The 14276-nt window shown below is 44.3% G+C and overlaps 1 protein-coding gene across 1 annotated transcript in view; it reads left to right on the top strand.

Moving 5' to 3' along the window:
• The window catches only part of LOC124777165 (SET domain-containing protein SmydA-8), a 240848-nt gene extending 235612 nt beyond the window's left edge, over positions 1–5236 (top strand). Inside the window, exon 7 of the mRNA XM_047252472.1 lies at positions 4277–5236. Within this exon, the coding sequence (XP_047108428.1) occupies positions 4277–4533 (257 nt within the window). The 3' untranslated portion in view covers positions 4534–5236. The remainder of the gene's footprint in view (positions 1–4276) is intronic.
• Positions 5237–14276: the final 9040 nt, after the last annotated feature.

Below are 14276 nucleotides of genomic sequence, written 5' to 3'. Positions count from 1 at the left end.
CTTTAGTACAATGGAATCATAACCGAGAGCAGCGAAGTGTAAATCCCTGTCCATTTATCCTAATTTAGATATCCTGTAAAATCCAGTCAGTCTTGGGTGTTTCCATTATATACTCATAGCCAATTCACTTTTTCTTCGTTTCAGTTCACGTCAATGCTCCGTTATAGGTCTCTGTAATCGTGATCGTTATGCGTGAGTAGTGGCAGTCGATACGTAAGCAGACGCGTGGAATTCAGAGGATTACAAATTTTCACGATTATTGATTGACCGGTAAGTGGAGGAGAGGTGGTCGCGTGAAGGTCCAGATCACCAGACATTGCGCCATATCCCTAGGTTAAATTGCAAACGTAGAGCACCTCACCCATATGGCAAAGCTCAGTGAGCAGCAGCCGTTCCCCAACGCTAGCTATGCACGCGGCATGCCTCACTCAATTTCCGCGGGCGAGCACTCGCCGATTGCGACTAAATAGGTGCGTAGCCTCTTCCACGCGGCTAAAGGAAACATGGGGGTCAGTTACACCACACGTCAGCACGAGGTATCGAGCCGGCACAAAGTTCCTCGGTAACTTCTGCAAGGTTTTGAAGTTAATTCGCCTTCCGCCTGGCGCACAGCAGTCAAGTGAACTCCAGGCGGATCTAAACGCGCCTGGAGGGCTCTGTTTCGCAGAGACTCATGGAGCGAGGGCACGTGACAGTGTTTATCGTTATCTGCCCGTCGGATTGGGAGGCTGAGCTCGGAGGCCGTCTTGGTGCTATTTGAGAGGAGTCGGCTGTGTGTCGCAACCGGGTTTCCCACTCGTCCTTCTTTCATCAGCCTACAAAAAGGTGCTGCTGTGCGCGTACGAAGGAAAATCTTTCCAATTTTGTGGCTGAATCTGTCCCTCGGGAATTCCCATCCCATTATGCATATACTTTAATTCTCCGTTTACAAAGAAGTCTACATCTACATATATACTCCGCAAGTCAACGTACGGTGCGCGGTGGAGGGTACCCTGCACCACAACTAGTCATTGCCCTCCCTGTTCCACTCGAAAATAGAGCGAGTGGAAACGACTGTCTATACGCCTCTCTATGGCCCCTAATTACTCTTATCGTATCTTCGCGGTGCTCACGCGAAATGTATGTTAGTGGCAGTAGGATCGTGCTGCAGTTAGCTTCAAATGCCGGTTCTCTAAATTTTCGCAGTAGTATTCTTCGGAAAGAACTTCACCTCCCCTCCAAGGATTTCTTGTTGAGTTTCCAAAGCATCTCCGTAAGACTTGCGTGTTGTTGGAACCTACCGGTAACAAACCTACCAGCCCGCCTCTGACTGCTTCTGAGTCTTCCTTTACCCCGACCTAGTGCGGATTTCAAACAGCAGAGCAATACTCAAGAATAGATCGTACTAGCGTCCTGTATGCGATCTCCTTTACAGATGAACCACACTTTTCAAAACTTCTCCCAATAAACCGAAGTCGACCACTCGCCCTCCCTACCACAATCCTCACATGCTAGTTCCGTTCAATATAGCTTTGCAACGTTACGCCCAGATATTTAAAGGACATGACTGCTTCAAGCAGGACATCGCTAATGCTGTATCCGGACATTACGGGTTTGCTTTTCCGAATCATTCATATTAACTTACATTTTTCTACATTTAGAGCCAGCTGTCATTCTTCACTCCCACTAAAAATTTTGTGTATGTCATTTTGCATCCTGCTACAGTCGTGCAACTTCGATTCCTTTCCGTACACCACAGCATCACCAGCAAACAACCGCACATTGCTGCCCGCCCTGTCCGTGAGATCATTTATGTATACTGAGAATAATAGCGGTCTTATCACACTTCCATGGGGCACTCCTGACTACATCCTTGGCTGATGAACAGTCGCCGTCGAGGACAACGTACTGGATTCTATTACATAAGAAGTCTTCGAGTCACTCACATGCTGCAGCTGGTCCCGGCGGAGGTTGGAGTCCTCCCTCGGGCATGGGTGTGTGTGTTTGTCCTTAGGATAATTTAGGTTAAGTAGTGTGTAAGCTTAGGGACTGATGACCTTAGCAGTTAAGCCCCATAAGATTTCACACACACTCACATGCCTGGGAACATATTCCATATGCTCGTACCTTCGTTAACAGTCTGCATTGGGGTACCGTGTTAAATACTTTCCGGAAATCTAGAGATATGGAATCTGCCTGTTGCTTTTCATCCGTAGTTCACAGTATATCATGCGAGAAAGGCCAAGCTGAGCTTCTCACGAGCGATGGTTTCTAAAACTGTGCTAATTAGTGGACATAAAGTTTTCCTGCTCAAGGAGATTTATTATATTCGTACTCAGAATATGGTCTAGAATTCTGCAGCAAACCGATGTTGGGGATATTGGTCTGTAATTTTGTGAGTCCTTTCTGTTACCCTTATCATACAGAGTGTAAATTTTAGGCTGACAAACCAGAAGAACTCGAAAAATAAGCATCACACGAAAAAATGTGTAGAATCCAAAGTTGATTACTTTCGAGGGGGATATCTGCTGGTGGTAAAATTAGCCCACCACCCCAGCCCCCTGGGGGTGTGGTGGAGGGCAACTCTAAAATAAAAACACTCCGTCTTCAGGCCACGAGTGGCCTACCGGGACCATCCGACCACCGTGCCATTCTCAGCTGAGGATGCGGATAGGAGGGGCGTGGGGTCAGCACACCGCTCTCCCGGTCGTTATGATGGTATTCTTTACCGAAGCCGCTACTATTCGGTCTAGTAGCTCCTTAATTGGCATCAAGAGGCTGAGTGCACCCCGAAAAATGGCAACAGCACATTGTGGCCTGGATGGTCACCCATCCAAGTGCCGTCCACGCCCGTCAGCACTTAACTTCGGTGATCTCACGGGAACCGGTGTATCCACTGCGGCAAGGCTGTTGCAAAAATTTCAAATAGGAACCTCCAATTTTTACTGCAGAAACAGATTCTATGTAAAAAACTACGTACATTTTGTCTTAAACATTTGTTTTGCTTCTTGGTAGTTGGCGCTGTAATTCAAGAAAATCAAATAGTTCTGAGCACTATGGGACTCAACTTCTGAGGTCATCAGTCCCCTAGAACCTAGAACTACTTAAACCTAACTAACCTAAGGACATCACACACATCCATGCCCGAGGCAGGATTCGAACCTGCGACCGTAGCGGTCTCGCGGTTCCAGACTGTAGCGCCTAGAACCGCACTGACACTCCGGCCGGCTTCAAGAAAATCCATTTTCTCATTGTTACGTGGAAAATGGTTACGGATAGGTAAAAAATACTTATTTACTTCGTAAATTTTGGTTCTCTAAAACTAAAACTCTCCCTCTTAATTAGCTAGTCAGATGATTTGTTTGATAATAAAAATTGTGTGGCCTCATGACTACGGAACAAACAAAATTTATCCGAATCTGCGGAAAAAATTAATATTTGGGTCAACATTTGTAAAACTCTAATTCCTCTCTCTCAAACTCCACCCTATGGAGAGAGCGGCAGAGTTTTAGTTTTAGGCAATCAAAATTTACGAAGTAAGTAAGTATTTTTTATTTAATCGTAACCATTTTCCACGCAAAAATGAGAACATGGATTTTCTTGAATTACAGGGCCAACAACCAAGAACCAAAACAAATGTTTAAGACAAAATGTACGTAGTTTTAAGTGTAGAATCTGATTCTGCAATAAAAAATGAGGGTTCTCATTTGAAATTTTAAAGTTACCTCCTGCCCCACCCCCAAGGAACCGAGAGAGGTGGCGCAGTGGTTAGCACACTGGACTCGCATTCTGATTTAGGTTTCCCGTAATTTCCCTAAATCGCTTCAGGCAAATGCCGGGATGGTTCCTTTGACAGCGCACGGCCGACTTCCTTCCCCATTTTTCCCTAATCCGATGAGACCGATGACATCGCTGTTTGGTCTCTTCCCCCAAAACAACCCAACCCAACCCCCCCCCCCCCCCCATCCGCAAGGGGCTGGGGTGGCGGGCTAATTTTAGCACCAGCAGATGTCCCCCTTGAAAATAATCAACTTTGGATTCTACACATTTTTTTCGTGTGAAGCTTATTTTTCGAGTTCTTCTGGTTTGTCAACTTAAAATTTACACCCTGTATGCAGGACTCACCTGCACTTTATTCCAGTCGCTTGGTGCTTTGCGCTGGGCGAGAGATTCAATATCTACAGGATTTTAAGTTGTTAATCTAGCCTCTTTCCAGCTGACTTAAAACTCATGTGGCTGATTGGCAATTGGCGACGTTAATGGAGCCTCAGATACTGAGCACCCTCGGTGTTTGCAGGCGTGGTGCTGTACGAGCTGCACGCGCCGCTGATGTACCTGGCGCGGCACAAGGAGGAGTTCGGCGAGATCGACTCTAAGGAGATGTGCCGGCGCATGGAGGAGGCGGCGGCGTGCCTGTCGGAGGCGGCGGCCATCCTGGCGCTGGAGGACGCGTCCACCAACGAGGCGGCCATGGGCCGCGCCGCCGCCGCCGGCCTGCTGCAACTGCGCGCCTCGCTCGACCACATGCGCCAGCAGCACGCGCAGCGCCAGTAGCCCAGCTCCTGTCCCCAAGCACTGCGGCTCTGTGTCTACTGGTCACAGTGCTCGCCAAATGACTGGACCACGATAAGAAATGGGATTTTTACTGGTTCTAGCGAGGACACTACAATTGTTCTGTGCACTTCCTTTACACCAAACGCCATATGTTTACGTAATAGTCTAGTTGCATTCACACGTGTTGTAATACTCCCTACCAGTGGCCTTGATGGCAGTTTATCTCTGACAGTCTCTTCTTCGGAACTATTCCCACCAGTTCCTCGCATGGTGGCATCTGTGTTCCTAAAATTAGCGTCCTTTTACTTCTGTGGTTGAATGTTTCTCTTGTCGTCATGAAAAGCCGTCATCAACCCGAAGATTAGACTGAGTCGTGAGTGCTCTACTAGGCATCGTCCTGACTTCGCAACTTTCGAACTTAATTATTACACTTTGACGTGGCCCAGAACCACAGTGCAGCTTCCCATTTCTGACGTCAACTAATGATCGTCAGAAGTGGGAAAAACGATAAGTCCTACAACCTATTGGCGATCTGTAGCTCGGCTATTAGTCACTTAGCGAGCTACCTTGCTCCATAACGCAGCTTAAATCTTGTGGTGTGCGTACTGTAAGACCTTCAGAACACACACCATCAGATTATTTGCCTTGTCGCTCTAACGAAGTAGGCGAGTGTCAGCAATATGTCTCGTGGTCTTATCGTGGCGTGTTTATCTTCTGCCGTTAGGTCAGACGATAGAAATGCCACTTCCACACTTAGAGTACCAGATTGACGGTGACCAACTTTAAACAGAACTTCATTAATTTTCACACACATTTATTAAAATAATAACAAGCATAAAAATTACTTAACTTGGTTCTGGATGCTATTTACAATTGACAATCTGAAGTTCCTTTGGTATTGGTACGTTAACCTTATTCTCACATATACCTCTGATACTTGACAAAAGTGTCTATACATTTATCCTCATGGCTATTTACAGGAATATGGTAATCTTATTAGGCGCAGACTGAAACTTGACTATAGACTGGTACAGACAAATGTAGAACTCGTACAGACTGGTACAAACTAATGCAGACTGGTACAGACTGGTGCGGACAAATGCAGACTGACTAATCGGAGGTCTGTAGACTCGTTATAATACTTCGCCCATTCGTGTATCACTGCGCGAGTGTGACCCGCTAGGAGAAAAGGTTCTATATTAGCAGCAGTCTCATTCGCTGTGATACATATTAATACGCGGATCGGCGGAAGCAGAATTTGGTCCGTCTCTATGGCAGCGCCATCTCGTAGTGCGGAGACGATCAAGCGCTGCGCCTGCGCTGTTGTGCTTAGCGGGGCGCGCTCTAGTGGGAAAATTGTGTACGCGCTGACTACGCGGAACTATGTACACAACAAACCTGAAATAGGGAATAAGTCATTTACACCACTGTTTTTGTTTGCTGTAACATTTCTTTCTGTGTCTCCGTTCTGTGGTTCTGAGGTAGCGAGCCTAGTATTTGCCTCGACAGGGGTGAGAAAAAGTAAGACAGGGCACTCGGGGCGATCATTACACCAAACTCACGGCTTTCATTGGCTCTCCGTTTGTTTTTACGTCTGCCTCATTTCCCTGCTTCACAACACTGCGCGCTATTCGTTATTCGAAGTTAATACGTCTCAGTATTGCCGAACAGCTATATCATGTAAATAGTGTCTTCCACGAGGTCCAAGAAAGGACCTTTGGTCACTCTCCGAATAGCGTCAAATCGTGCTTCCTACTAGATTTCGGCTATTTTGCAAAACCAAGTCGTGAGGACTCTAGACGTGTGACAAGCAAAAAACGCAACTCAATCCAGCATCTGCAACTATACTATGCGAGCCAACTTTCTGCGTGTGGCAGAGGGTACAGCTGCTACCACCCACATACCCTGTTCCCACCGGGCGAGGTGGCGCGGTGGTTAGCACACTGGACTCGCATTCGGGAGGACGACGGTTCAATCCCGCGTCCGGCCATCCTGATTTAGGTTTTCCGTGATTTCCCTAAATCACTCCAGGCAAATGCCGGGATGGTTCTTTTGAAAGGGCACGGCCGACTTCCTTCTCCGTCCTTCCCTAATCCGATGAGACCGATGACCTCGCTGTTTGGTCTCTTCCCCCAAACCAACCAACCAACCCTGTTCCATTCACAAAAGGTGCATAGGTACGTCGACCTTCGGCGCATGAGCTCTAATTTCTGTTTTTCTTCGACGTGGTCGTTTCGCGAGATGTGTATGTTAGGGAGTAAAATGGTGCCTGAGTGTTCTTGGAACGTGTACTCTCGGAATTTTAACAGTAAATTGCTCCGTGACTCACAGTGCTTCTCTTGTGGCGTCTGCCACCGGAGTTCTGTGAGCACCTCCGTAAAGCCGTCGGCACACGGACCGTGCATCCGAACGTTGAGGGTGCCGAGTTTCTGACGGCACAGCGTGGAATAGCACGTTCGGGAGTCTTTCCGAACGTGCAGAGCAATAGCTGGCATGTCAGATATTCTGAGCGTTGACCAATGAGATGGCACAACGCCACCCATGTCACACGCGCACCGTCTGCCTTCAGTACAGAGTTGTGACGCGCCATATTGGCGTTCATTTCAAGCCTATATGTATATATTCCGTTTCTGAGCACCAGAAAATTGAGAATCACTGGAAAACCTGTGTGATGCGTTCCAATAAAATAATGAGAAACATCATATTCGTGGCAAAAGAACTATTGTAACTTGGGTATTGTGAGAGTAGGCTATTTGAAGACAGCGACACACTGAAGATCCACCCAACACGTCTTGGTACAATTTGTTATAATTAAATTTCAATTAGTAACATATCTAAGGTTTTCAGCAAGGCGTATCATGACATAATTAGATGCTTAGGTTGTGATGTTAGTTTAGCGTAATGAGTAGAATCACTGAGTAATGGAGACTTTTATGGTGGGGCAGTGGTTCGCGTATTTACTCTTCTAAATTTTTTTTCCTAACATTTCCGTTTTTATTATGTTCTGATACTTTATTATTGGTTTAATATAAGCATAAACTATAATATTTCATGTTATGTAAATATAAAGTCACCTTTTTTTTTGAGGATTGGATTGGCTTAAGCTACAGGACAGCTTGTGCTACTTGTATAAAGATACTTTGCTCCTTTTTCTTTTACGCCTCGTAATTCACATGTTGCAAAGATTCTGCTGCTGCGTAGGAACAGTGATCAAGTAAGACTGACCTTGGCGTTTTACTAAAATGTGGGAATGATGAAATAATGTTTATCTTACGCGGAGAAACATTCCAAATTTGTAATGCACTGTTTGTAATGGAACTTTTATAAGTCTGTGTCCTTATTAATTGGACATCTTACTTTCCTTTTCGTGGACGATGGAGGAAATGTGCGTTTTAACAGAGCTAGCGTGGGAATTTTAAGCGCGCCCGTTAAGTAAACAGTGTGATTACGAACTAGAAGCATCCCCTAACTACCGCTGGAGTGCGCTGCGATCGCGTGTACCCTGTTGGGTCCCACGTACCGTATGCACAAGTAGCATCGTTTCTGAGCGTTCAGCAGCACGTTGAACTTGGCACGCTCAACGTTAACGTTCGACAGCATGGTCCGTGTGCCGACGGCTTAAGGCTCTCGCGCTTTCTGAATGAAAGTGTGGCGGAACGCGCCACTCTTCTTTGGAATTTCTCCATTAATCCTACGTCATAACAGTCGCTGAATGATGTACAATATTCAAGAATGTTTCGAACGAGTTTGTAATCAAACGGTAATGTATCTCTCCATAAGTGCGATACATTACTCTCAAGGTCAGCTATCAAGCAATGCACCAATCATAGGTCTACTTCCGGTCCTCCTGCAGTTCGCTACTCTCTTCTGGCGTTACAACTTTCCCACTGTCAACAACATCGTCAGCAAACTGCCTTACGGCGCTTTCAGCACCATACATTAAATGCATACGTATATAACATACCATCTGTTTACTCCCTCTAAGATACTTAACAGCTACCGGTTTCGTCCCTGAACGAATCTCGCGTAGCAATTCTGTTATTTGTCAGCAGGTGGAAAATGTAGCTATTAGCCGATCGATGAACGGAGCGTGTAGAATTATGTGCTACTGACTGTATTCATGAAAAGCGATAAATAATTACACTGAAATGCATATCGCGCTGTGTGTTCTTACAGCCGGCGCGATGGTGAGGACTGTGTGTCGACGCATAATCTTCCAGTCAAGAATGGACGCTGCGAGATATTTCAAAGAAGGCAGCTCATTTACGGATCCACCGTTCATCCTCCAACAGATTTCTCATACTGATTAAAATCTGTTGGTGAATGTCAGTGAAGTACTTTTGTTTACTTACGGAGTCTGACACGACCGTATTTCATCAGCCACACTTGCGCCAGCGATTTAAACTATTTTCATTCAATCATGACGCCATGTATAGATAATCGAAATGCAACGAACAATAAGCTTTATGAAATTATTAATGTATAGTTTTGTAGATAGCGTAAGAAACTGGATGAGTCTAGGGTGCTAAATGATCACCGCACGTACATGTTTAAGATTTTCACGGGTATAAATTGATAAAAGTCTTCCCGAAATTACAGGCGCACCCATACAATGACGAAATATTGAGGAACAATCTTGTAGCTATCTCCGTCACCTTCCTTGTACTCTCTGAGCTTTTTCTCCTTTCCCAATTAGCTCCTCCTCCCTTCGTTGCCTCCTTGCGATGAAGAGAAGACAGATGCTCAGCACTGAATTTCTAGCAATATATGTAACATCAAGGTTATGAAGCATACACATGCATTAGTTATCATAGGCAGAGATAACGAGTGCCAACTGAGGCTTTATTGCAATGTTTTTTCCACCATCTGCACAAGGCGTCAAGACTTCACAGATATGTCACGACATTTTGTCGAGCTTTCTTGGCTGCAGTCCACATAAAGGCAAGCTCTTCTTTAATACTGCAGTTTTATATTTACGTCTTGTGGTAGCCAGACGAGACATTTTATAACAGAACATCCCTTTGTAGTGGCGCCAAATCGACAAAATGCACTAGCTGATGTCTAGTATCGTGCAGAATCCTTCCAGAAACGATGTCAAAAGAGACTTTCATGTTCAGTAATTTAAAGCTCAGCTAGCCTCACAGTAGACGAAGTGCAACTGCCGATGCTTGTCTCAGAATTTCGACTCCCTTTGAGCGTCGACCAGCGTTGAGTGCAATGCAGATCTCGCACAGCGAGTCACTAAACATGTCAGGAGTGGCTCATTCAGCTAAGACTGGTGTCGCAGTTTGAAACACTCGTTTAAAAGCATTCACACTTATTTGGAAAATATCTCTGATACTGGGATAATCATTACTGCATTCGCTTTTAGGTAATGCTGTCTACGGCACAGTCAGCCAGTCCTCTGTGATCAGTTTAGTTAAGATTGCTCTCAGTTGAGAAATATTCGATGTTCAATGTAAGCCCACAGTAGGAACTGAGTGTTGTTCCTTGCAGTATTGACTCGAAATAATTATCGTCAATGTTCTGCAACTCTGTAGTTCTCATGTTGTAATCCGTTAGTTTTGCACGGTAACAGAAAATATCTGTTAATATATATGGCGGTATTAGATCACTATGAATGCCTTTTCATTGTGGAACTTCGTGCAGTCTTCCTCGCTAGCCACTCTAAGCATAATGTGATGACTAAAAAAGACAAGTAGCTTCTAGTAGTAAGACAAAGAACGCTCTGATGTAACTGTAATGAGATTGTTGTTTCGAGTATTCCTCGAATTGTTCACAGATTTTCTAATTTTGATTTGTAACAAGTGGTTTCACATTTATTTTACTTTTTTATTTTATATTAATTATTTTCGTTACTTATTTATTGCGAGTTGTTAAATAAATAGTTTCAAAATTTGTGTTGGTTTTTCTGTTATGTTTCTCTTTTTTAAACTACCTTATATGGGTCATTCGTTTGTAGCAACATAAACTCTTGTTACTCGGTAACTATCACGATAGTTCATATCTACGTAAATCAGGAACGAAATCTAGACGTAAAAGTGCGCTCATTGTACGCAGTTAAAATTACCCCTGTACTGAAGAAAGTCTTAAATGATATAAAGTAGCTCTTAACTCCATATGCATCAACAGCAACCAAAATATCCTCAATGCGATAAGCATTTGCTATGATACGAGTGCAATGCGACGCGTAGGCAACCATACTGCCTTCTTAGCGTCCGAGGTGTCAGAGAAGTACAAAATTTAAGGAATGTGAATATTGTTTTATAATGAATTAATCTTCCACCTTCACTAGTTATCTGAAGGATAACCTGCAAGGAGCTTCTAAAATGTTCGTGTAACTGACCGATGCCCGAACAACTTGTATTCAAATGAGTGGGCGTGTATATGAGTAGAAACCTGTAGAGAAGCTCCACGCAGCGCCGAACATACAAAGATGAAGCCGATTTGATTTCTTCGGCCAGTCGAAAGTAACAAGTGTGATGACTCTTGTCATCCCGAAAGAATCATTAATTTTCTTGCAAATTGAGAAAAACGAAGACGGCGACACATCGGATGTTGGTGCATGTATAAAGTATATTCCACGGGGAGAAAATTGACTGGTTCAGACACTGTCCAGACGTACAGGATTAGGTTGAAAATATGTCACGTTACTGTCCATTGTCAACAGACAGAACGGGAGACACCACTAAGGAAGTGCGACAGAAGTTGAGACTGTCGTCTCTATCTCATATCGCAGAACCTGATGATTGACAAGTGCAATGTTAATGCCTTATTCATAAAGATTTGGGTAAGAGGAAGTTCTGATTCTGGTTCGTTTTGCACAGATTGACTGACGGTTATGTGGATGTAAAGTCGTGTTGCCTTTGAGACGTGTGTCCGAGAGCCGTGTTTTGTACAAAGTGTCGTCAGTTAGTACCACCAGTTTTACATCTGCAACACAGATATTCCGCAAGCCTCAGTGAATGGTGGACGGTACTTCTAACCAGTATCAGCGCTGTTCTCGTAGCCGGTTTAAGGCGCAAGACACACAAAACGCCGCTGGGGGCGTCACCCTGAGACAAATAAAAAAAAGAAATGGGGCCCCTCCAAGCCCACACCAACGTGGTGACCAAACCAAAAGTTGTACTGTGCCCTCCGTCAACATTTTAGTTATCTAATAGGTGGATCACAGGATGCTGGGCTGTGATGTTATCCGTGCGTCTGGGTAAGACTACGCATTAACACGGTCCGTCACGTGATAGATAGTGGACGAAACGCGAATGAGGGTAGCAATTTGAAGAGCAGAGGGAAAAAAGTGCCAAGGCTCGTGCCGTGGGAAAAAACCTCTGCGACAGTGGGATGGGTAGTAAGAGCAGCAGTGGCTTACTAGCTGCGATAGTTCATGCCAGGTTGGGTTTGTTAGTGTGGGTATCATGCATCATTACCGTGGCAGGCGATCCTTAACGAGATGTACTGTGGTCCTAGCATCCCGGTTCGCTGCAGCTGCTACATTCCTGGAACAATCAGGATCGTTATATATTAATGGGAGATCGGCCATAGATCATCTCACCGTGTGGGGAGGGGGGGGGGGGGTGTAGCTTGTCTGCATGTAGTGTACGGTACGGCTTCCCTTCGTGGTGCCAGTTATTCGGCAAGTATATTCCAACTGGATATCCAGTAATGGTGGCTGAATAACAGGGGCTCACCTGTACCGTTGTGTTTGCGTGTACTTGACCATAGATGTTAGGTCCTTGAAAGTATGTCTTTTGGTCTTTTATGTTTCCATCTACGGTTGTGGTCGTAGTTCCCCAGATTCAGAATGAACGGGTTCTGCGAATGTCTAGAGTTTCTGTATAGTCTTGTGGTGAGTTTTTGGATTACCTCCGTGAGAGTCTCAAGTCGATATTTCCGGTGAAAGGGGCGCCAGAGATTCCACAGCTGTAAGATTTCTATTCAGGACGTGTTACAATTATTAGCAGCGGCCGCTTGGGACACCACGATGAGAGGGGCGCCCAAGTGCAAGGTTTGTATACAGTGCATATCACAGGTACTAACGAAAACTGATGCAGGCAAACCTGTACGAGGAAAAGACGGGGAGGTGCCAAGTGATAAGTCGCTTGTGTAGAAAAATGTTCTTGGATCGGCCCTGGACGTTCTGTTATGCGAAAGATGTGGTTCAGTAAGCGGCCTGCTGTTCCCCCGTATAAGCGGTATACTGTATTATTGTCTCTATTCTGTTCAGAAGGTACATTTCAGTGAATCGATTTTTATTGTATTTTATCAGTATTGTCAATATGTCCTTAGTATGTAAAAGTTCGTACATTTTTCTAGATACAAGGAGTGAAAAACTATACCCAGAAGCACAAAATTGTTGAGATGGCGAGCAGCAGCTTTTCAACTGTGAGGCACAGTGCTGCCACAGTTTGTCATGAAATACTGTTCCAAGTATATATCGAAGCCAGAAACAGACTTGGCATAGCACTTCCGCTCCGTATACGGCTGTCAACCGAGCAGCGAGCGAGCGAATAAATGATTTGAATGAAACGCTAATAGCAACACGATTACGCACACTCAGCATTAACGGATAACGAACATTTTCGTGTGTGAATTATAAGAGACTCCGATGAAAGCTAGCGTAGGAAGCTTTGTGCTTTAACTGACTGTCAAACTACTAACAGATGCAAGCGAAATATTATTTGGGCTGGATTATTTCACGAGCATTCAGGAAATTCAATTAGAGAAAATACCTTCGTAATTTTGTTGGTCAAGGAACTCGACTGCTACGCAGATGTCGTCAATTGAAGAAGATAAACGGCTAAATCACATGGAAGAAATCCTTGAAACACAGTAAAATTTCAGATAGATTATATAAACGTAAAACAAAGATTTCGAACCCTATTTTTCAGCGCAAAACATTTTCTGTTGTTGGTGCGATTTCTAACAATAATTTATTTCTTCACTTAAAACTTGCGGGCTGATAGACCGTGGTCTATGTATAAAACTCTCCCCTGACGTTTCGTCTCCGACTGCGGGAGTTGTCCTCCGAGGTAAAGCGGTGAGGATGTCCCCGCAGTCGAGACGAAACGTCAGGAGAGTTTTATACATAGACCACGGTCTATTAACCCGGAATTTTTAAGTGAAGGCAATACCGGTCGTGAAAGCCTACATTGTATGATAAATAATTTATTTGTTACGAATTGCAGATTAAAATTTAAGATATTATACAAACGTAGGAAATCAAGAAGAGGGACTTGGGTATATAAAAGAACCACAAGTTGCTGAGAGTTTCAGAGGGAGCATTAGGCAACGATTTGCCCATACAGGGGGCAGGAGCACAATGGAAAACGAATCGGTAGTTTTAAGAGATGAAGTAGTTAAGGCAACAGAGGATCATTATAGGCAAGAAGACAAGGCCTAATAGAAATCCTGGGATAACATAGGAAATACTGAATTTAATTGACGAAAACCGAAAAAAACACACAAATGCAGCAATTGAAGAAGGAAACAGGGAGTACAGGTATCCAAAAAAAAAAAAATTAAATTAAAAAAATAAAAGGTTAACAAAAAGTGCAGAACGTCTAAACAGGAAAAGTAAGAGGAGAAATGCAAGGCTGTAGGAACACGCATGGCTAGGGAAAAGATAGATGCCTCCAATAAGGAAATTAAAGAGATTTTTTGAAAGATGGAGAAGCAGCTGTATGAACATAAAAAGTCAGATGGCATTCTCGTATTAACAGAAGAAGCGACAGTCGAAAAGTTGG

This window comes from Schistocerca piceifrons, chromosome 2 (assembly GCF_021461385.2).
Source record: "Schistocerca piceifrons isolate TAMUIC-IGC-003096 chromosome 2, iqSchPice1.1, whole genome shotgun sequence".
NCBI lineage: Eukaryota > Metazoa > Arthropoda > Insecta > Orthoptera > Acrididae > Schistocerca > Schistocerca piceifrons.
The sequence above is the reverse complement of the archived record's forward strand: the minus strand, read 5'-3'. Positions and strand labels throughout refer to the sequence as shown.